Raw genomic sequence first — 22,625 nt, 5'->3', positions numbered from 1 at the left:
CATCCTAAAAAGGCGTTAGCAAATAAGCATCTATGTTCAAAGATATGATCACTAATACATGCTAAAAGAACACATAGCACAAATGCACCTGTGTTTAAAGATGCCATCAGTACAATTAAAAGATAGTATGTGCTAAAACACGGCATTAGCAAATACATATCTGTGTTTAAAGATAGAATCAGTAAATCCACAATACAGTACATGCTAAAACATACTGAAAGACCACATTAGCAAATAAATATTTGTGTTTAAAGATACAATCAGTAATACATGCTAAAAGAAGACATTAGCAAAAGTGCACCTGTGTTTAAAGATGCCATCAGTAAATCTACAAGACAGTAAACGCTAAAACATGCTAAAAAGACCGCATTAGCAAATACATATTTGTGTTTAAAAATGTCATCAGTAAAACATGCTAACAGATGGCATTAGCAAACTAAAGACGCATTCAGTCAAACAGGCTAAAACATGGCATTAAGCAAGCATGCAATAATAATTACGCAATTATGATAAAAGATGCTTAAAGTTTATATTAAACATGCTTAAAGTTTATATTACCAAAAACATTTTTTATAAATGCCATCAGTAAAATATGATAACAGACGGCATTCGAAAAATAGTATTAATGTTTAAGATTTAAAGACGCCATCAAGTTTTTTTTTTCTCCTTACAACAAATATGACAGCGATATCCATCGATTCCAGTCGCTATTACTTCTCTTTTTTCCTCCTCCTTCCTTCCTCAGACCACGCACACACACCTCTCCACACTGTGGAGACAGCCGCACAAACCTAATGGAGTCGATTTGTGTCGAGGTGGCTGACAAATCCACGAGAACTTGTTCACATGTTCCACAGCGAGAGGCCTACACTGTTTCAATGGAGCCTGATTGAAACATCAGCCGAGTGTTTTTTCCCCCTCGCTCCCTCTCAGCAGCGCCAGCTTTGTCAATGCGAGACATTATACGTCAAATTAAAAGCTGAATAGAAACAGAATTACATGGATTTGCCGCATTAGACCGCTATAGCACTCGCAGCCGCTAATCCAATCACGGAGAGCCGGGTTAAATCCAAATGTCAAAGTCAGGGCAAAAAGAATCGAACCCGTGAAGAGAAAGAGGTGGGGCTGGGAGTATAGCTTTAATAACTTTCAAATCAAAGACACACTCCTAAAGTGTAAACAGAAAACTGCAGGAGTCATACATACAAGTGTGCTCAATATATAACCACAAGACAGCTCAACCAAGCCGCAGACCATTGAGTTTGACGTGGGATGCTATGACACTGGCCAAATGTTGGAACTTAAACGGAGAAATATGCATGTTAAAAGAAGCATTAGCAAATAGGCAACTGTGTTTAAAGATGCCATCAGTAAAACATGCTAAAAGACGGAATTAGAAAATAAAAACATCCTAAAAGAAGGCGACAGCAAATACACAACTGTGTTTAAAGATGCCATCAGTAAAACAAGCTAAAAGACAGAATTAGAAAATAAAAACATCCTAAAAGAAGGCGACAGCAAATACACATCTGAGGTTAAAGACGGCATCAGTACAACATGCGAAAATACGCATTAGCAAATAAGTATCTCTGCTTAGGCATCTGTAAAACATAATAAAAGAAGGCCTTGGAACCCAACACCCTGTCATCGGTTTATGGTTTATCCCGTGTTAGAGCACTGTCAGCAGGTACTCACCACTGCGGAACAAGAGCACCCCACATCTGGTCCTTGTCAAAGCCACTCAGATCTTCATATCTGCCCATTTCTCACACATCCAACATGTCGACTGCAAGAATCGACTTGTGTGAATGAACTTGTGCTTGATGTTTGTTAGTGTTATAGTTGCACATTGTACTATCTGCTACCCGGTCCTACATGATGCACATATGCTATGCTATGTGACGCTATGCTATGTAAAACTACGCTATGCGGTGCTGTGTGGCGCAACACTGTGTGTCCAGTGTGTAGTGGCCTTAGGTTAGCTGGCACGCCCAAAACACAAAAATAAATTACTAAATGAACTCAAAGCAGGTAAAATTCACCTCTTTTACCAGCTGCAAGCAAGAAATACATTTAAAACCTTCTGTGTTTTTGTTTGTTGAAATATTTTAGCATTGAAAGCAGTCGAAAGCCATGTTTTATGAATAAAATGACGTTAAAATAAGTTAACACATCCTCTACAGGATACCTAGTGCACAATTTTCATTTATTTGCTGAGTTTAACATATTTGGAAGAACAATAAAACATGAAATACAGAATATGTTATAATTTTTGCAAAAGCCACAATGAATGTTTTACGGTTTCCTACTTGATTAAACTCAGCAAATCAACAGTAGCTGTGCACTAAAATGTGCAGAACTGTGGTCTCTGTAGAAGATGTGTAAGTTATTTTTACTTAGAAAATCAACAAAACCAAAATCAATGTCTTTTGACCAAACATTGTGGCCAACCGTTTTCATACGTCTATTAATACTCAAATATGGATATTACAATAGCAGAAATGGTTAAAATACTCATCTCTAGATGTATTTAATCTTCTTTATACATTAACTTAATGTATTCACTGGACAGACCGTTAAGGGACTGAGAGACATTCTTTACCGGTATCAATGCCCTGGTGTTTTATATTAGACTTCAAATCTTTCTATTAGACTTTAGACTTTAAATCTATTTAGCAACTAACACAGCTCAAGGCCTGTGCGTTTAACAGGAAGGCAGGACATGAATACAGAAGTGTGTGTATGTGAGGTCGAGGGCAGCTAAAGAAAAATCAATGTTTAATATTTCCCTGGCTATGTCAGGGGATAGTCAAGTGTCTATATCCCGACTGAATAATGGCCATTATTACATATTAGTGCCATTCAAAGGCAATTGATCTCCCCCACATCAGAGAGTTATCATCATTCAGCAGCCACATCGGTGGCAGATGCTACTAATCTCCATTCAGCATCAATTCCCCCTCGATTCTGCTAATGCAGCATTTAACCGTGCTCAAAGGTATTTGTTACCCGACAATGCTAACATTCCTAATCAGGACCAGACTTAGGCACATCAGACCATGCTAACTTGCTCCATTAGCTTTTATTCATTAGCCACATTAGCATGTACGGGCAAAGTATTCCTCTAACTGTTATGAAGTGCCAGCAAACAGCAAGGAGGTCTCAGACAAATCTCAGAGAGTTACTTCTACCCACTTTTCTTCTTCTTTTCACTTAAAAGGCTGCCAAAAAAGGCCACCTTGTTTAACAACTGACTCATTAGCCACCATAATTCTCCTGATTAATCATAAACCAGGTTGCTAAGTGAAAAAGTCTGCATGATGTGTATTGTTTAAGAATGCTGCTTGTATGTATGAGAGCAGTATTGATTTATTGACCTTCATTTGTGCCTGTGATGGCATTTTTACTCTCTCCTTTGGGGAGTGGGAAATACTCTTTGCATTTTTAAAAGCTTGATTTAGAGAGGAGAACTGGAGCTAAGGAGGCCTTTGGAATCATTAGCCGAGTGAAATGATTTTACAACACTTTGGCCTTGTTTCTGTTCACCATTGGGTGTTTTCACAGCAAATTAGCAAGACGCCAGTTCAGGGAACTCCCTGCAAAGGGCTAATGTGAGCTGAAAGAGAAAACTGAGAGAGGAAACAGTAGAAAGGTTGGCGCTAACTGCTTAAGTGTCGCAAGTGCCTGAAATGCCACGTTCTCTGAAATAGCAGTGGTTAGTCAGGGCACAGTGAGGATTGTAAAAACACAGCAGTAAATGTAACTGTATTTTGAGAGGCATTAATAAATGAGTAAGAGAATAAATTAATGTATATAGCAGAACAGTAGCGTAGAAGTGTCAGGTACATGACTTAAAGTCGACCTGAATTCAAGGTTGACCTTTTACATATTGTTAGTTCATGTCCCTGGTCACAGTAATCACAATTTAACACATCATTTAAAGGAATTCTTGTTTCTTTGCAGTCTTCGGCTGGCTTTACACAGTGAAACTTTTACGCAACTAGTTGCATGCTGTCTGCAACATCATTTCTGTAAAACTTGACAGCTGTACAAAGCAACTGAAAAATATGCTAGCAACACATTCAGTTACTCCACTAGTTAGCCAAACTAGCAGCTTGTATTTTTGATACACTATATAATTTTTGTTATATTAAGTCATCAGCAAGGTGCTATTTACTTATGTGTAACACTTTTATCATCTAGGTATATTTTTCCAGCTGTCACTGCTGCTCTTTTTTGTATATATGTATATGTATCTATATATGTCTTTTATCCATCTACCTGTGGTTCTTTTCTATTTTTATTGTTTCTTTATCTGTTCTGTGTATGTTAAGCCTTGAATAAATAGTTTAAGTAATTATTAAGGTAGGACTTGATGTCTCGCTCATCCTGTCTTATAGGCACCATAAGTTCATCCAAGACTGCATCTTATTGTCATCATTTGGAAACCCACTGAAATGAATTCTGATAATGATAACAGCAGGCTAACAAATCAGAATAAACAAAATACACATACACTTTTTGGGTACTAGTAACTGTTTAAACAGCTGTTGGCATTAGCTGGCTAGTTAACGCAGCTGGCTACAGAAACGATAACTTTCAGAAACTCACGTTTCTAATGGCTCAGAAAACTGATAAAATGAAAACTAACAACCTTGCATGAAGTCAGACAGGAGAATCTGCTTTTCAACTGCCAAAGTATGTCATGTGACATGATCAAGTGATTGATTATCAGTGTTTGACTGGGTTGTTCTTGATTCAATGAAGTTGAGAGACTTGCAACTGTGGAGTTTTGAATGAGCTACTTTGCATGGCTTTATAATATGCAATGCAATTTAGTTTCATGTAGTTTTCAAACATCTGAAGATGCGTCAAAGTTCTGACATGTAAAGCCATGCCAATGCACAATGAATGCTGCATCATGTAGCATTAAGTAGCAGATACAGCACAAAGCACTGCTATACCACACAGAATGCATTACAGTCAGAATGCAGATAGACACCAAGTTCAAGTCCATTCATGAAATAAGAGTAAGTCTTCACAAAGTATTTGTTTTAAACTGAAAGATACAAGGTGAAAAAAAGACTAGTAACATTAGCTTAGGTAACAGACAATTATAAATTTTAAGCCACATCTCAACTACTATGGCTTTCTGGGGTCTCGATATAGCTTTGATTTAAAGTACTTAAGGCAAAATGCTGTGTGGCGCACTGGGACGTGATGAGAAATTGAACAGAGCTGCCGAGTGCTGGCATGCCTTAATGCTGAATTGTGCGCATACCTTCATTAAAAACAATGGTTTTTAATTTTTTACCGCTGCACAGCACAGTAAGGCCGGTGTGCGGTTATGTAATGCCTTCTGTATGCCTTTAAAACGTTGTCCTATTTCTGATTGTTTTTGACTCAAAACAGTCACAAGACCCCAAAAGTCACAAAAAATGGCCACAAATTTGCTGTACTCATGAACAATTACTAAAGTTTAGTAAGTTTAGCCCGAGTCTATGTTGTCTGCACAAAGGTTGAATGAGTCCTCCCTCTCGCTAAAACCATGTGACCACATTCCAAAAATATGTTGACTTGCTTCTCTGCTTTAAACCGGAAGTAGAATTAAAGTGGATAGGGCCTAAAGTAATTAGATCTCTCCTATTCTGATCTCTCCACTGGCAATCATATACCCTATAAACTATAAACTCAAAGGAAGAAAATTCCCATAAAAACAGCTGGTAAAATTTTAGCTGAATATTGACGTGTTGACAAATGTGTCTCTAAGCAGTGCGGGCGAGTTATACGAGCACTTTAACGGTTACTAACATCCCCACGTTCAGTCATTAGCACTTTATAATGCCACCGTAATCCGTTACAGCAAGGTTTTCAAAGCAAGTGTTTCGTAAAGAGTTTTACAACAAATAACTACGGCATTAAGATCATGTCTGGGACCGATTCATTATACAGCTCTCATGACCTTTATGCTTGTGCTGTAGCAGAATTAAACTACATGACGCAGTCGCCAGCCAATGCGTCACTTTCTCATGCCTGAATTGCAGCGAATGCTTCCCTGTCAACACAGAGATTAAGAATAGAAAACACAGGAGGGAATTCACTTTTCTGTGTGTGCTGTCATATTTCTGGCAGTTCTGAGAGAGTTGAGCCTTTTCTAGTGCTCTTAATCTACCTACACTTTTTCTGAAGATGGGAGACATGTGAAAAGCACAACAATTTTCCTCCAAGAGGAAGCCAAGCATTTTCACATCCTTTTGCAGCCCATCTATGACTTCTCTCAACTCCCAGTGCTTTTGCTACATTTTAAATGGACGTACATGATTGTATGATTGCATGACTGTAACACAGTAAGGATAACTTTTCCTGCATAACTCCACCAAGGCATGTATTACGTCCCATTTATGAGCAAAACAAATGGAACAGCACTTTTTGTTTTTATGCGCTGCAATTATGGAACTCCCTCCCACGAGACATTTATCAGGGATGTTTTTACAAAGCATTTTTATGACTGCTTTATTTCCATCTTATACTTTTCATCATTTCCTTGTTCTTTGCATGGCTTATGCGTTCTTATACTGCTCTTGTTACATATAATTTACTCTCTGATTTTACTTGTATTTGTACTGATTTTTAATCAGTAAAACAATTCAAATGGTTCACCTTACTATTCTGTTTCTCTTTTAATTCCATAAGAAATTTGTGCTGTGGTATACATACTGTATGAAAGGCACTATAGGCATCATAATTGAACCTAACATAGAACCTTGTGGCACCTCGCTTTGCTCAATATCTGATAGCGGTAAAATCTACAGCAAGTGCACAAAGCTCAGCGAATCTAACACCCTGTTTTGTCACCCTCTTACTTTAGCATAATGACTGGACACCCACACTTACTTGATATTGTGTGTGTTTATTTTTTTTTACCTATATAACAAAATCCAGCTTTATTTAGAAGCTAGTTTACATTTACATTTTTTCAGTGGCGAACCATGATTATTAGATAGTGGCCTTCCATTTGGGCAGTAAATGTCAAACAATAAAAAACACACTAAAAAAAACACCTCTATAATAATGCTAATTTATAGGATTCTAGTAGTATGTAAGCACTAAGCTGACAGCAACTCATATAAACATTTATTGGCCATTCTAGTTTAAACATGGATATTTGAGGCTTCAGTTCAGCTCCTGAAGTCCTAAGCAATGGGAGAGCTCATTTGACTGTATCTACCTGGATACCAGAGAAACAAATTCTTATTGCATAATTGTCTGTTGGGTGTTTCAAGAACTTAACCCTTTCCAATCAACTAGATCAATCTACACTAGAACAACTAAAAGAGCAGCAAACTCCAAACCACTTAAAAATGAACTAAAAATTACAGAAATTACAGTTTTTTTTTAAAGAGGCCTTACAACATATTGCTATCGCCCTTTAAGAATGTGCAAGAGTTTGTGCATTCGGTGGTATAACAACGTTCAAGTGTACTACCTTAAGTGTACTGCAGTGTGCGCTGGGTGTGATTGGCTACTAATTGTGCACATATGCATAGACCTCTGAAGTTGTCTCAACAGGGCTAAGCTCCAGGGCTAAGCTCCAGGGATAAGCTTTTTCTCTATGGGAAAAAATGAATGACGTTTTCGAAAGATCACTGCAATGGCTGTGGAACACAAAAATGCCCCAAAGCTGATATGTTTTGTCATATAGACATTTTTCTTCTGAATGTCACTGGATCCTCTGAATTGCAAAGCCATTAAGGAATCGAAATACAGCTATTGCCACATGCAAGCTAACACTGTGTTTTGTCAAATGTGGTAGTTAAGTTGTTCTGGCAGTAGTAGACTGATGTTGTTTTACAATAGTGTTCAAGTTTAATAAGTAGCTTTTTATTATTTGAGAAATATTGCTAAAGTTTGGCCTTTTCTATCTCAAAGTGATGCAGAGAAACTTGTGCATGCATTTATTACAAGCAGAGTTGATCACTGTGATGCTCTTCTTAATGGACTTCCTAAGAAAACATATAACATATGACATAAAACAAATAGATCGCATCACTCCCGTTTTTGCACTGGCTACCTGTATCGTTCAGGATAGATTTAAAAGCTCTGCTAGTAGTTTTTAAGGCTCTATATGACCTTAAAGCACCACTTACATCACAGAATGTCTATCTGTTTATGTTCCAGCACGTGATCTTAGATCTGCAGATACTGGTCTTTTGAAAATACCTTCTGTTAAATCAGAAACCATGGAGAGGCCTTGTTCAGTTATTATGCTTCTAAGAAGCATCTAAAAACGTATCTCTTTAACTCAGCATTGAATTAGAACTGTACGTCTCGTGGTCTTTATCTTTTAATTTGATCTGTGTCATTTGTCTTATATGATTCTAAATTAATACTTATAATTTCCTGTATTACTGTTAAGCTTTATCACCTTTCTGTAAAGCACTTTGAGCTGCCACCAGCATGAAAAATGCTATACATAAGTAGAAATGATTATTATTAGTAGTAGTTTGATAACAGCAATTTTCAAAACTGGCATTCATTTTTCTCATAGAGAAATCTGCTTAAACCCTGCTTAGTTCCTATTATGGGCAAGATGCTGACTGCAGAGTGACAACATCAGACATCTACTTGTGTGAGTCAGTGTTTGTGTGCAAGTATGGATAAAATATGAGCTCTCGCCCACGTGTGTTTACCTTGTGTGTAAGCTCGCTGGCCTCGTTGATGTATCTGTCTCGTTCCTTCTCCAGCTGGAAGATTATTTTGCGTTGTTTCTGTGCCTCATCTCTGTAGGTCAGTATCTCCTGGTCCAGAGTTTTCTTTGTCTGCTCGTGCAACTTCACCAAATCCAGCTGCTTCTCGGTGGCATTAGCTGCCTTGATCATGTTCTAAACACAAACACAAACACCCACAGACACAGTGTTTATACAAAAGATTAGACACTACCTTGTAAACACATCTATCGTAAGTGATTCAAACAAACGCGTTATACGCACGTCTCTTTTCGGAAGGGGCCGATTAAAGGACAAAAAAATAAACAAACAAGCCTTGTAAACAACAAACAAAGCCAAGGAAGTACAAAACAGTCTGTCAGTGGTCTAATCTTAAAAGATAAAGTATAATTGGCCACTTTGCTGGAATGAAAGGGTTATTTTCATCCGTGATGCATCAGTGTAAAGTAGATCAAAGGAAGCATTCTCGAGGGTAGAGCCAATTTCAGGAGCCATGTATGCATGCCAATGTGTTTGTGTGTTTGTGTGGCCATGCATTTAGCACTTTGAGGGGACCAGGTGCGCCCAGGATAATGGAAAACACAAACAGTGTGACTTTTGGCTGGTCCCCATTTGGAACAATAGCTTTATATCGAAAGGCTTTGATCTGAAAAAGTATTTTCCTTTTGGTTGCTGAGATTACGATTTGGGTCAAGTTAAGTACACAGCAGCTAATTCAGATGTCAGTAGAACAACCCTACAAAGGTAGAAATACAAACTTGCATATGTGTGCGTATGTGTGGGGGGCATCATATTCCCAGTGCAATTAAATATGAATGGCCACTCATCTCCATATCCACAACAATACTGCAATATTCAGGAGATCAGCGCTGGAGGAAGCTACCTTCTCGCCTGATTGTGAAACGCACCTCAGTTTCATAACTATGTTAAGAGAGAGAGGGCAATCTCAGTTCTGACTCTGTCTAAGGACTCGGATAGAAATTTCAGCTAGGGTCAGTAACTCTGGACTTATGCATTAAGCTTATCAGGCTAGGTCTCTGGTAGCAGGCTCTACTGCTCCAATCAGATTTGTTTTTCGGCTTTATCTGACCCGCTCTGCATTCGGATGTACTATTGGTATTACATTCTTTCTGAAAAAGATGGTTGGTACTGGACAGATATGAATGAATCTGATTATCTGATATGGGTACATGTATTAAATATATTATATTAAAGTTTGGGAGCATCAATAACCATGTAAAAATTACAGACAGCAATGTGGTCATTAAACTGGATGAGAAGGGTTTGATTAAATGTCTGCAGCAGTAGTGAATAACTGATTTTTCATCAGTTTAGCTCCTGGTGATTCTCCTGTAGAGTTTTATTGCAGCTCTAATCAGATCCACCTGATTCTCCTATACAAATGCCCCTGAAGGCTTGATGAACTGAATCAGGCATGATAAATTAGGGAAAACTGGTTAATGTAATAGACTGATATGAACAGAAAGTGTGAAACCTTTCCCATATAATACACTAGAGAAAAAACAGGAATTTCCAAAACTGGAGTTCAATAAATTATTAAATGTTATAGAGAAAATGGGACTCCTAACAAACATGAAAGACCTGGTAGACCACCAACACTGTCACCATCAGATAAACAGTGCTTAAAGCTTTCATTTTGAGAGAGAGGAGAAAATCAAACTCCACTTCAGATCTGAAAAAGTCCACAGCTGTTTTTGTTCATCCTTCCACTGTGAGAAGTCAACTCAACGCAGTGGGTCTGAAAGGATGTGAAGCTGTTCAAGAAACCATCACTGAAGAAAGTTTCTCAGAACAGTGGGCTGACCACTCCAGAGTACAGACATGAACATCACTGAACGTGTCTGGGATTTGCAGAAATGCAGCCAACTTCTAAGACTGAACTTTGGAGGTGCGGAAGAACATCCCTGCTCAAAGCAAGACTCCAAAAAAGAATGGAGGCTGTAATAAAGGCAAAGGGCAGACACGGTAAATACTGAAAAAAAATATTATATTTAGTTGTTGAGGTTCTGTTAAACATATGTTTGCTTTTTTTCCTGATACTGAAAGATGAATAAATGGTAGTCAATGGTCATTTTGACTGGAAATTAAATAAGCAAAGGGTGGTCTCTGACTTTTTTGTATGTAGATTTATTTGTGTTTTTGCCCCACTATGAAAACAATGTGGATATAACTAAGAATGATTCAAAAAAGAGGATTTTATCTATTTAAGAAAATGTATTCTAACTTTTCAAACCCAAGCTTTTGAAACTTTTCAAACGCTGCATGTTAACACAGGATAGTTGAGAAAACATGCCGTCTTTGTCAAGGCAGCTAATGTTCTTACTATCAATATTTCAGTTGAAAATCTTTTATTGCATCGGATTATCATGACTTTTGGTTCTTAATCACTGAGCAAAAATTAATTTACTCAGATGTTCAGGTGTAATTCTCATAATATAAAATCTTTAGGGCTGACAGTCTTCACTCCTTGGGAACTCTAGGCATATTATTCCATAAAATACACACCTCATACACTGGGTAGAAGAGGTCTCTACAGTGCTTTCCTTCATTCATTCAAAAATCAACAACCAACATTAGAATATTTGTGAATAAGAATAACATTAGAATAAGACTTATTATTACATAACTACTACCAGTGCTCAAACTGGTTACACTTTATTTTGGGAGTCTCTTTTAAATGATCAACAGATGCTAATTGTTACTGAACTATGTGCTTTTTATCATCAGTGTCAGGGTTAAAGTCAAGTTTAGGATTAGTTTTAGGTGAAAGTTAGGAATAGGCTTACTGTGAATAAAATGTCTTACATTCAACTTAAAGTTCAGATGCACTTAACTGATTTTAATTTGAATGTTAAAGACACTACAAAAAAAGCTTTCAGAACTCTGAAAATAGAGTGTTACCATAAAATCGTCTAAATTATGTGGTTACAAACTATGCATATCCTTAAAGACTTTGGCAAAACATACACAACTTTCCACTTACCCTCGATCTAGTCAATCAACCAAGACATGTTTGTTGTCCAAATTTTGCTTCTTTACTTGAGAACTACAGCTGTGAGGCTAATGTTGCGAACAAACTTTAGGACCCAATAGTCACCCAAATAGCCCAGATCGTTCCCCCACGTTGCTGTCTGTAGAAAATACATCAACAAAACTTCTCCCAACCCACTCAAACTGCATCCAGGTCTCCATTAAGGCTGTCGAAGTGGTTTAGAGGACAGTATGAATGAAAATTCAGTGTAGCTGAACACTGCTGGCAGCTTTTTTAAACAACAAGGGCCCTGTATTCACAACCAACCTGAGGAGTAGGTGTGCTGATCTAGAATCAGTTTTTGTGACAAGGACATAAATACAGAGGAAAATGTAAAGGAATGAATGTAGTGGGACTTCATCCAAGAACGGTCCTCTAATCTATGAGTGCTTTGTGAATACCAGCTCTAGTGCTTCACAGTAAGTTCTACTGTGCCTTACAGCACAATGACAAGTCTGCATGACCTTAATGAAGCCCTGGATGCAGTTTGAGTGGGTTGAGAGAAGCGTTGGTGATGTATTTGACGTATTCAGAAACAATTTGGGCTATTTGGGTGACTACTGAGATCTAGTGTTTATTGCCTACATTAACCTTGCAGCTGCAGTTCTTAAGTAAAGAAGCAAAATTTGGACTCTACTACATCTGGGGTGAGTGGAAAATTCTGCAAATTAGATTGGTCACCAAACTATTCCTTTAAGTTTATACTTTTTTAGCAAATGTAAAAAAAAATCAAACATATTTTACCTTATACTGTGATTGAACTGCCTAGAGAGCAATTAGATTTTTATTACTGTGCTATGAGAGCTCATTTTTTATTATCAGCTGAATCAGACTATGAAAACAAACTGCTTGTGACATACTTATAATGATACTTATAATATTCATAATCATGAATATTGGTATATTTCTTACACCAATGCATCAAAGAATGTCAGTTATGTAGATATGAAAGTGAGAAAATGAGGTGTGGACCCACATACAGGCCTATGTGTACCTTGTTCAGGATGTCTTTTTCCCTGACCAGTTCGTCCACCTTCTTCTTGTCGTTCTCTGTCTGCTTTTTCGCCATTTCCATTTCTGAGGAAAACAAGAAAGATGAATGTTCAGTGTTTTAATATTTTCCCTCCCTCCTCACTAAGCCTCCAAGCGGGATCTAGTGCTGATCTCTGCGTTCTTTTGAAAAGCTTCCGCTAATAAGACTGTTTTTAGAAGCACTTCATACAAGCGCATGAGAGGCTAACATGAAATAATTACACAACTCAAAAAGCCTATTATTTTTCCTGACTGGAGGCCAAGGACTGCAAAAGAAAGCACAGAGGACAGAAGGAGAGAGACAGAAAGAAAGACCGAGAACTGCCCAACATGAACTGTGGGACAGAGAGACTGTCTTTTGGCCATTGGATGCACTGGCACATGACTTTGAGTCTGTAGAATTCACAGTAATCTGCAGCAATAACAAAAGCATGGAGAGATTCAGTTGTAATTATTTCTCAATAAAAGAAGTGGACAAATTCTGTTGAACGTGTAGATTCTACTTTTTTAATCAATACAACACTTGTATTTGTAAGTAGAAGATGAAATATTTTATTATGATTTGAATTACATCATAACAAACATGTAGTACCGTACATGATGTCAGATTGTCTAAAGAAATCGGCAGGGATGTTTTTTCAAACCTCAAAAGTTTAGTCTTAGAAGTTGGTTGCATTTCTGCTCCTCACAATCCAAATAATCCCATATACAAGTTTTGACTAATTGGTTCATGTGACTTTACTTCACATCTCAGATGTCTAGTTTCAGCATTCGTGTGTATTCTTTCTTTCTTTTTTTTGTCTTTTTCGCTAATGTTTAATTTTCTATCTAGAGATGCATATGTAGATACACCCCTATTGTATCTATAGTCTGGAAAGAAAAAACATACTTTACTTTGTTGCCATCTTTTTGTCATTTGTTGACATCGAAACAAAGAGAAAAAAGTTGGAGATGCAGACTCAAAGTTGTCAAATATAAATTGAATGTAAATGTAATTCATTGTGCTATGAGCTGTGTAATTAGTTGTGTAATGATATAGTTATATGTAAACAATGATGTAAATTGAATGCATAGCAAAACAAAAGTGGTAAATATATACTTCTAGAGGTTGTTTCAGTGTTAACAAAAGAATTGTGTCATTGAATATAAATCATTTATCACTCGCAACTCATCAAAACAAGCAGAGAAATAAGTGGAGTCTAAACTATCAGTTGAAACCACATTTGTTTTTGTGCATAAAAGATATTTTGTTATGATGTCAATATGATGAAATGTTGTTCTCTTGTTTTGCAGAAAGCAAAACAGCCTTTATATTTCTGCCATATCTGTCATTTTTAACATTGAAACAAACAGAAAAAAGGTCAGAAGTGCCGACTCAACACAGAACACGATCAAATATAAATGTAATTCGTTACATAAGTATGTATGCAGCATATATGGTTATGTAGGGAACTATTTGCATTGCAGCATATTGTCTTATTGTATCATGACTAGCAATTTCTCTCATGGCTAGTATGTTAGCTTGTGGCTACAGCATCAAAGCACAGCTTCTGTTTCAAATATTGTATATTAACATATTAATGTGAGGAGCATTTTCTATTGAAAAAGGGAATCAAGACACCAGTGTATCATATCGAACAGAATTCAGAATTTTGTGAATCATTATACCCCTATATTTACAGTGGGGTCCAAACGTCCGAGAAATTATGGGGACGTTTTTTTCATATAAACCTGGAACAAATTAAAGTTTTAGAACGTAGAAACATTTAAAACAAAAACAAAATTGTCACAGGTAAAATGATGAAGAAATATTCAGGATTTCTAGGTCACTATTCAAACTGAAGCAAAATGTGACTAAATGGTCAGTTTATTTATTTATTTATTTATAATTTATTTAATTTATTCATGAAGCTCGTGTTCAGATGACTCTCAGCTGGATTTGATCTACTCATCAGAGGTTTTGCACAAGCTTGTGCAGTCAGCTTGAGTTTACACTGTCATTAAATCAAAAAAGGGACAAAGCAAATATTAAGAAATGTTTTTATTTCAAACAATCTACGTTTTACTCAAATTGAATAAGAGAATTAGGAATATAGATTTTGTATTAAATTAGAAACAAATGCAAAATAGAAGCATTTTCACTAGTGGTCCCAGACCTTTGGACCCCACTGTGTGTAATAACATTTAATTATAATAAGAAAACTGAATGTGTAGCAAAATAACAGTAATAACTCGTTACTTGTAGAAGCTGAGAAAGTGAAGAGCCGGCACTAATACGTAGGCGTCAGGTGGAAGTTACTTTTTCTTTCACTGTGAAAAACTTCCGAACCCTGCAGATATCTGTTTGGACAAAATGTCAAATCGAATCCCGAATTTCTTCCCAGTTACCCGAGAAAGAACACATACAATTCATCTTGGGGAAAGGACACGCTGCAGAAGCATTTCAGTGTGACATAGCCTGAGGGGTGATGAAGAAATCCACCAGTGCTCTTAAACCCAACCCGTAAAAAGCCTCCACACAATGGCTCGGCATGACCTGCTCAGCTCCTACCCTTAAACCATCTCCCCAAACGCTTCCACATGTGTGTGTATATATGTGTGCTTCAGCACACTCTTATGGGTATTGGATTGGGATGGTAATGATACTGAGAAACCATAAAAGAAACTGCACTATTATGACTGCTGTAGCTTTCACTGCTCTCATTATCTTTATTGTTACTGTTATCTTACTATTGATTTCTTTGGGAGATGTTCTCGCCAATAAAGCAAACAATGAGGGGGCAGAGAGATAAAGCAAGAGTGAGAGACAGTGAGAAAGAGGGTGAGAGAGAGACAGAGAGTAAATAAATAAGGGAAAGAGTGGCTATAAGTGTGAGAACAAAAGAGAGACAGAAAGAGAGAGTGAAATTGTGAGTGTAGACAGACAAAGCATCTATATGTATATATACACACACACACACACACACACACATATATATATATATTTATATGGACTGGTGACCTGTCCAGGGTGTTTCCTGCCTTCTGCCCAATGACCACTGCGATAGCCTTCACCACCCCCCCTTACCCAGAAGGAGTTTTATATTTAATAGATTGTCAATGATTGTTAATAATTATATAATTGCTGTATATGCATTAGCAAATGGTTAGCAAATTAGCAAATTTGAATTAATAACCATTCATTTAGTGACACAACAATAATACACATCCTCACATTTGCCCACTTTGTTTCACATAGGCCTGTTTTTGTTGCAGTACTGGTCATTTTCATGTCAGTCAAACAGCCCATTCCTGTCAAAGTGGGCCATTTTTGACAATGTTGAGCAATGCAACCCCTCAGTCTCTGTGGAAGGTAGGCCTATCACAATTGTTACATATTGGCCTAACCACAATTATTTAAGATGATCACAATTATTTAAGATGACTGATATTATTTAGGACTACAATAACTTCCACAGTCTTTAGATTTCTAAGCAAAATGTGAATTAGGTGAGTTGAGAAAAATAAATTTAAATAAAAGAAAGTAGTAAATGTATTCAATCATGAGGATTATGAAAACAAAAGGTTCTACCTTCTAGCTTGGTGCTCTAACACGTATAGAGGGCAATGCTGAGTAATGTTGATGTATTTATGAGCTATGTAGCTAATTCTAACATGTTTAGTATGTATGCTAGCAGAATGAGTGTTTTTGCACAGATTTTCCCTTTTGTGTAGCGTTGCTTGACTTCACACATGATTCTGTAGATCAGGGGTCAGAAACATGTGGCTCTTTAATTGTCCTGTTGCGGCTCCACAGCAGAATTACTTTTTTAGGTAAAAATAAAATAATCCTTCTTTGCAGTTAAACAAAGCTCTGCTGATCGTTTTAACACAGTTTTAACAATAAATGCTCTTAAACGCTGGAATAAAAGCAGCCTACAACTGCTAATTCATCAACCTTTAACCCTGAAATGCAGAAAACAATCTCACCTAGCTAGTACCTAATGAAAAGTCAAAGAGAAAGATTTAAGATGGACAACAATGATTTGGAGATGGATTGACGTATTGTGAGTTTATAAGATTTCCTGATACATTTAATCTGCAACGAGAAACGTCAAACGCTAAAAGTCACGAAGCTGAAGTCAGATTCTCATTCCCCAGCTTCTTGTTTGAATTGTCCCATGCCACCTTAAACGGTGCAGCAGTTAAAATCTGGTGTAACGGGAAAATTCGAACAAGAAACTGGCGAATGAGAAGCCGACTTTTAGATTCATAATCATTGAACGTTAAGAGATATTTTACAAGAAATTGTTCTACTTTTGTTTCCTGCCGGAGATGTGAGAAAACCGGCTTTGTGCTAAAGCTTAAAGCAGAGCAAAGTAAGTCTGCGTTTTTCTTTATATTTATTAGCCTATACGACGATAATAGCATACACTGATACATATTTATAGCCAAGATGGTAAAATGGACATAAAATGTTGTGGCTCTCAAGGTGGTTTGATTTTTGTTGAAAGGACAAAATGGCTCTTCTTAACATTTGGCTTGCTGACCCCTGCTATAGATAATTCTGTCTGAATATTGAGGCGTGTGCACAGCAGTGTAGTGTATCATTTCGACTGTACAACCAGCATTAGACACTAAAAAAAAACAAAGCTAGGTGTTAAGGTGGCTAATTAACCAATTTGTCCACTTTAGGCTTGCACCCTAATAGTTGCATTCAACAAACAAGAACAGACAATTCAATCTTTAATTGCATTTATTTATAGGACAATTAATCGCCAGCTGAAATTTTACATTCATGACAGCCCTTGCTGATAGTCAGAGGCTTTTACTAATCTTTAGAGACTAGTAGTAATGTAACTTGAAATAATTATGCCACTAAAGCACTGCCAAACTTGAACTTGAGTGAGTATGCATGTAAGAGATGAGTGACTGCATGAGTAAGTGGGAGAAGGAGGGAGTGTATGAGTGAGCATAAGTGAGAGAGAGTGACATAAGTGCCGTGGAGAGAGAGAGAGAGCGAGAGAGAGTGAGAGAGAACAAAAATGGAAGGGCCGCCAGAAGAAGGGAAAACAGAAATAGCAAGGAAGATAAAAGCAGAACATGGAGAAAAGGAGAAAAAAGAGGGATCATCTGTCTGAAACAGTGGAGAAGTGGAGCGGAAAGCCGCAACTCCACACTATTCACTCTCACATTCTCATTCTCACTGTCTCTCACTTTCTCTCCCTCTCTCTTTCTCTCTCTCTCTCTCTCTCTCTCTCTCTCTCTTCTTCCTCGGCGTTTGCTTTACTGCCATGATCACCCTGTCAAGAAATCAATAGTAAGATAACAGTAACAATAAAGATAATGAGAGCAATGAAAGCTACAGCAGTCATAATAGCGCAGTTTCTTTCATGTCGTATTCTCTCTGCAAACAGCCCCGCCCCCTCTTCCTCTCCTCAGCCAGTCAGATCACTGACCCGCTTGTCACAGCCCATCTCATCAATCACCGTGGCAACCCTGATTAAGATGACAACATCCATCACCGTGGAAACCCTGATTAAGATGACAACCAGTCTTGAGCTCCATCCATCACCCAGTAAAAACACCCTCAGTCTGCAGCGGCCAATCGGGACCAGGGGCTGAAATTAAAGGCTCCCCCGCGGAAAAAAGAAATAAAATACGTAAATGAATTGTGCCGAGGTCGTTCGGGAAACAATTTAACACAATTGGCCCAACAAATTATTTTTTTCCAATCTAGGCAGCAAAGACAAGAGGCGAACCTCCGACAGCGCTTTGACGCACATGGCTGAGAGGGCATGGAGGTTATTTCATAAATCAGAACTTCTCACTGAGGCAAATAACCTGACCCAAAACAAATATAGGACTGTGCAGGGTCTGAGACCACCATTCATTTATTTAATTTCCAGTCAAAATGTCCATTAAGAACATTTCCAGTGTCAGGAGAAAAGCATATATATATATATATATATATATATATATATATATATGTGTGTGTGTATGTGTGTGTGTGTATATACATATGTATGTGTGTGTATATATATATATATATATATATGTGTGTGTGTGTGTATGTGGTGTGTTTGTGTGTTTGTGTGTATTTAACAGAAAACAACAGAAGCCTCAACAACTAAATATCATTTTTTCAGTGTTTAGTGTGTCTACCCTTCACCCTTCACAATATTACAGCTTCCATTCTTTTCAGGCCCAGTACTACAAAGAAATATGCAGGGATATTTTGTTCTACAGTGAAATATGCAGGGATATTCTGTTCTACAGTGAAATATGCAGGGGTATTTTTCCACACCTTCAAAATTCAGTCTTAGAAGCTGGTTCCATTTTCTGCTTCTGAGGAACTAAATGATCCCAAACACTAGGGGTTTAACGGTACACAGAAGTCACGGTTCGGTACGAGTTCGGTACCACGGAGAAAAGCAACAAAAACACCCGAATGCATACGGGTAACTTTCTATTCATTCCTTTGCAGTAGTTCAAGTTATAGTTTGCTCCACATAGTATTCTACAGCCCCACCTGAGGTAGTTGGTACAATTTGTAGTTTATTGTGCTGTGTCATTCGCACTCAGTGGGGAAAGTTACTAATGCTAACTAATTTGTGCTGTGATTGAACTGTGATTCTGAACTTACGAGCTGAGAACATACCAAAAAATTTGTAAAGCTTTGTTTTGAATCTCTTCACAGGTGCAGAAATACTGCGGGCTGTGGATAGGGGTAAGTCTCGTTTCATTTGTTCAGCTTGTTTTTTTGTTTTTTAATCCTCTCTTTCTATTTACCTCAATAGCTGCCTTCCTCAGCTCTCACTCACTGTTCAAACATCCCTCAAACTCACAGCTGATTGGGGTTCAGGGGTTACGCAGCTGCTGCAGTTATGAATCCTCGATAGGTTGTATCATTTGTTACTAGCTGCAGAGAAAGTGTCCTCCACAGACCACCGCTGCTAACTTGCTAACAGCTCACAGCTTAAGGTTTCCAGGTGGAACTCGCACTAATCGAATTTGGTTACGCATTATGTTAATCAGTCTTTGTACACACTGTCCATACAACTGTATGCACCGACCCATTTCCTTTTTTCAGTACCAGCTTCTTGACAGCTGCACATCCTTTCATACTCATAGTGCCGAGTTGTCTTCTCACAGTGGAAGGATGGACAGAAATACTTGTGGATTTTTTCAGAAGTAAGAGTAGAGCTTGATTTTCTCCTCTCTCTCAAAGATGAAAGCTTTCATTTCTTAAGTCTGATGGGGACAGTTCTGGTGGTCTACCAGGTCTTGCACAGTTGTTAGGAGTCTCAATTTTAATCATTTTTGAACTCATAACTCACACTTATTTTCATTTACCTTTCTACTTCCTTGTGCAAATGGATTACCTTATATCTGATTTCCTGAAAAATAAATCATTTTTAATGATTATTTTCACTGGAAATTAAATGAATGAAGGGTAGTCTCTAACATTTACACAGTACTGCCTCTGTTAGAGTGTACAAGTTGCTGTTTCAAATTTGCACCACATAATCATGTATTTCAAACATGTTCATGGAATCCAGCAGCCCAATGGCTTCTGATGTAGGGGAGTTCTGAGTTAATGAGTTTTCTGTTCTTTCCTGAGTACAGAGAAATGCATCAAAATTACTGCCTGTGATCATTCATCATATGATACAGGTGCAGCATATAGAGGTTAAGCTGAAAAACACTGGAGTATGCCTTTAAGGTAGCTGGTTCTTAATCCCAGTCTTGGGAACCTCTATGCTGCAGATGTGTTTCTAGCTTTAATGCACCTGATTCAACTCATTAGGTAATTAGGAAATGAAGTCAAGTGTGTTAGAGTGGGAAAACACCAAATTTACAGTGCACTGACTGAAGGAACATAGCTGTCTAATAAATCACTGCCTTGTGAAATAACCCCCCAAGACCCTCCTCCACTCAATGTATATTGTGACTTTTATGAAATAGTGAAGCTCTGCCTCGAGCGCGACTCTCGCATGATGAATTTTTTATCATTTGTTTATTGTATCAAAATTTCAGCACATAAAAGGCTATGACAGCTTATGCGATTGCAGCACTGCTGACCCATAACTGTCCTCTATTGTTCAGGTAAAGTAATATAACTGCTGCTCTATTTTATTCAAGCAATTTTGTATTCTGAGCTGTAGACGACCTGCAAAACCACAGCTATACCTTTAATGTCTGAATTAAAGGACAATTTTCAACTGTAACACCATCACATTCGCAGTGCAGTCAGTAATGAACTAGACACTGGCAGAGTTTTCTTTTTCTCCACATTGCAAAAAATGACTATGAGGTTACATTGCAGTATGTCATTTTCAATACAATGTTAAGTCGAGGGTACATACAATTATATTTGCTTTTCATCATAGTGCCCCTATTTCAGGGGACCAAAACTAAGTAGACATTTAGCTGCTCTGCTATTTTCCATTCATTTATTAGAGGCGTGAAGTCAGCCCAAATAAGTCGAACATATATAAATCTGTTTCATTAGTTCCATTAGTGTTCTCTATGTACATAATATGGCCAAAAGTATGTTTATTTATTAATTATTGAGTTCGGGTGAGTCAGGGATGTATAATATCAAGCACAGAGCCATGCAACCTCCACAGACAAATGTTGGCAGTAGAATGCCACCTTTGCCACAAGTCAGTTTGTAAAATTTGTACCATGTTAGATCTGCCCTGGACAACTGTAAGTGCTGTTATTCTGAAATGGAAGCAACTAGGAGCAACAACAGCTCAGTCACAACATGGCAGACCATGCAAAATCACAGAGCAGGGCCACCAAGTGCATAAGCACGTAGGATGTACAAAATGCATCTGTTGGGTTACTTGCTACAGACTTCCAAACCGCCTCTGAAGGCAAAATCAGCTTCATGAAATGGGTTTCCATGGCTGAGTAGCTGCACACAAGCCTAATATCACTAAGTGCAATGCCAAGCGTTGGCTGGAGTGGTGTAAAGCAGACCGCCACTGGGCTCTGGAGCCATGGAAACGTGTTCTCTGGAGTCATGAATCAAGTTTTACTATCTGGCAGTCTGATGAATAAATCTGGGTTTGGTGGATGCCAGGAGAACAATAAAATAATAAATAAATTTGGCCATATAGCATAGTATTCAGAGGATTTCCACATGGCCATTAAAGCTAAAAGAGCACAATGCCCAAGAAATCATGGGAGCACTTAAAATTGTCAGACGATGAGAAAAATGCTAAGTGCAAATGTACAATAAAAGGCTGGTATACTATGGAGGCACAAGTTTGATAAATCATCACAACTATGTGAGTACAGCAGCACTTATTGCAGTATGACTGAGCTCTGATGAGGACAGTGGAATGGGGTTTATGTCTTATTAGGTCCTTTTCCAGGCTTCAGTTATGCCATAACTCCATTTAGTAGCTACATCTTATTTGTTACGGACAGAATCATTCAGTCAGTTGTATTTAGTTAGTAAGTGAGTGAAGATGACTATTTATGTTGAATCAGTATGATACAAACACTGTATGTCTACAAGTGTTATGTTTTTCGTAATATTAACATAAAATTTTGGTGCACTCTACGAGTAAAGTACAGGTGTAATTGCTGTGCAATTATTTAGTTCATCAGCTATGCAAATACAAGCCATGTCCAAATATTGTACTGTTTTCAAGGTATTTTGACCTCATTGTTAAAAATTCATTGCTTACCCTAGCAAAGTCAAAAGGTCAGTCTGTACAAAATCTCCTTTTAAGACCCCACATCTGTTATAAATAAAGGCCATTCTAAAAACCCATCATGTGTATTCCACTGGCTCCATAAGGCACATAGTGCTTGGA

General features: G+C 37.7%; 1 protein-coding gene across 1 annotated transcript in view; it reads right to left on the bottom strand.

The window, feature by feature from the left end:
• cfap58 (cilia and flagella associated protein 58) overlaps positions 1 to 22,625 on the bottom strand; it is a 219,745-nt gene that overhangs the window by 150,263 nt on the left and 46,857 nt on the right. Inside the window, exons 8-9 of the mRNA XM_036563477.1 lie at positions 12,773 to 12,855; positions 8,691 to 8,882 (exon numbers count right to left, since the gene is read on the bottom strand). Of these exons, the coding sequence (XP_036419370.1) occupies positions 8,691 to 8,882; positions 12,773 to 12,855 (275 nt within the window). The remainder of the gene's footprint in view (positions 1 to 8,690; positions 8,883 to 12,772; positions 12,856 to 22,625) is intronic.

Source organism: Colossoma macropomum, unplaced genomic scaffold (assembly GCF_904425465.1).
Source record: "Colossoma macropomum unplaced genomic scaffold, Colossoma_macropomum, whole genome shotgun sequence".
NCBI classification, from domain to species: Eukaryota; Metazoa; Chordata; class Actinopteri; order Characiformes; family Serrasalmidae; genus Colossoma; species Colossoma macropomum.
Note: the sequence above shows the minus strand (reverse complement) of the source record. Positions and strands in the feature narration are given on the sequence as shown.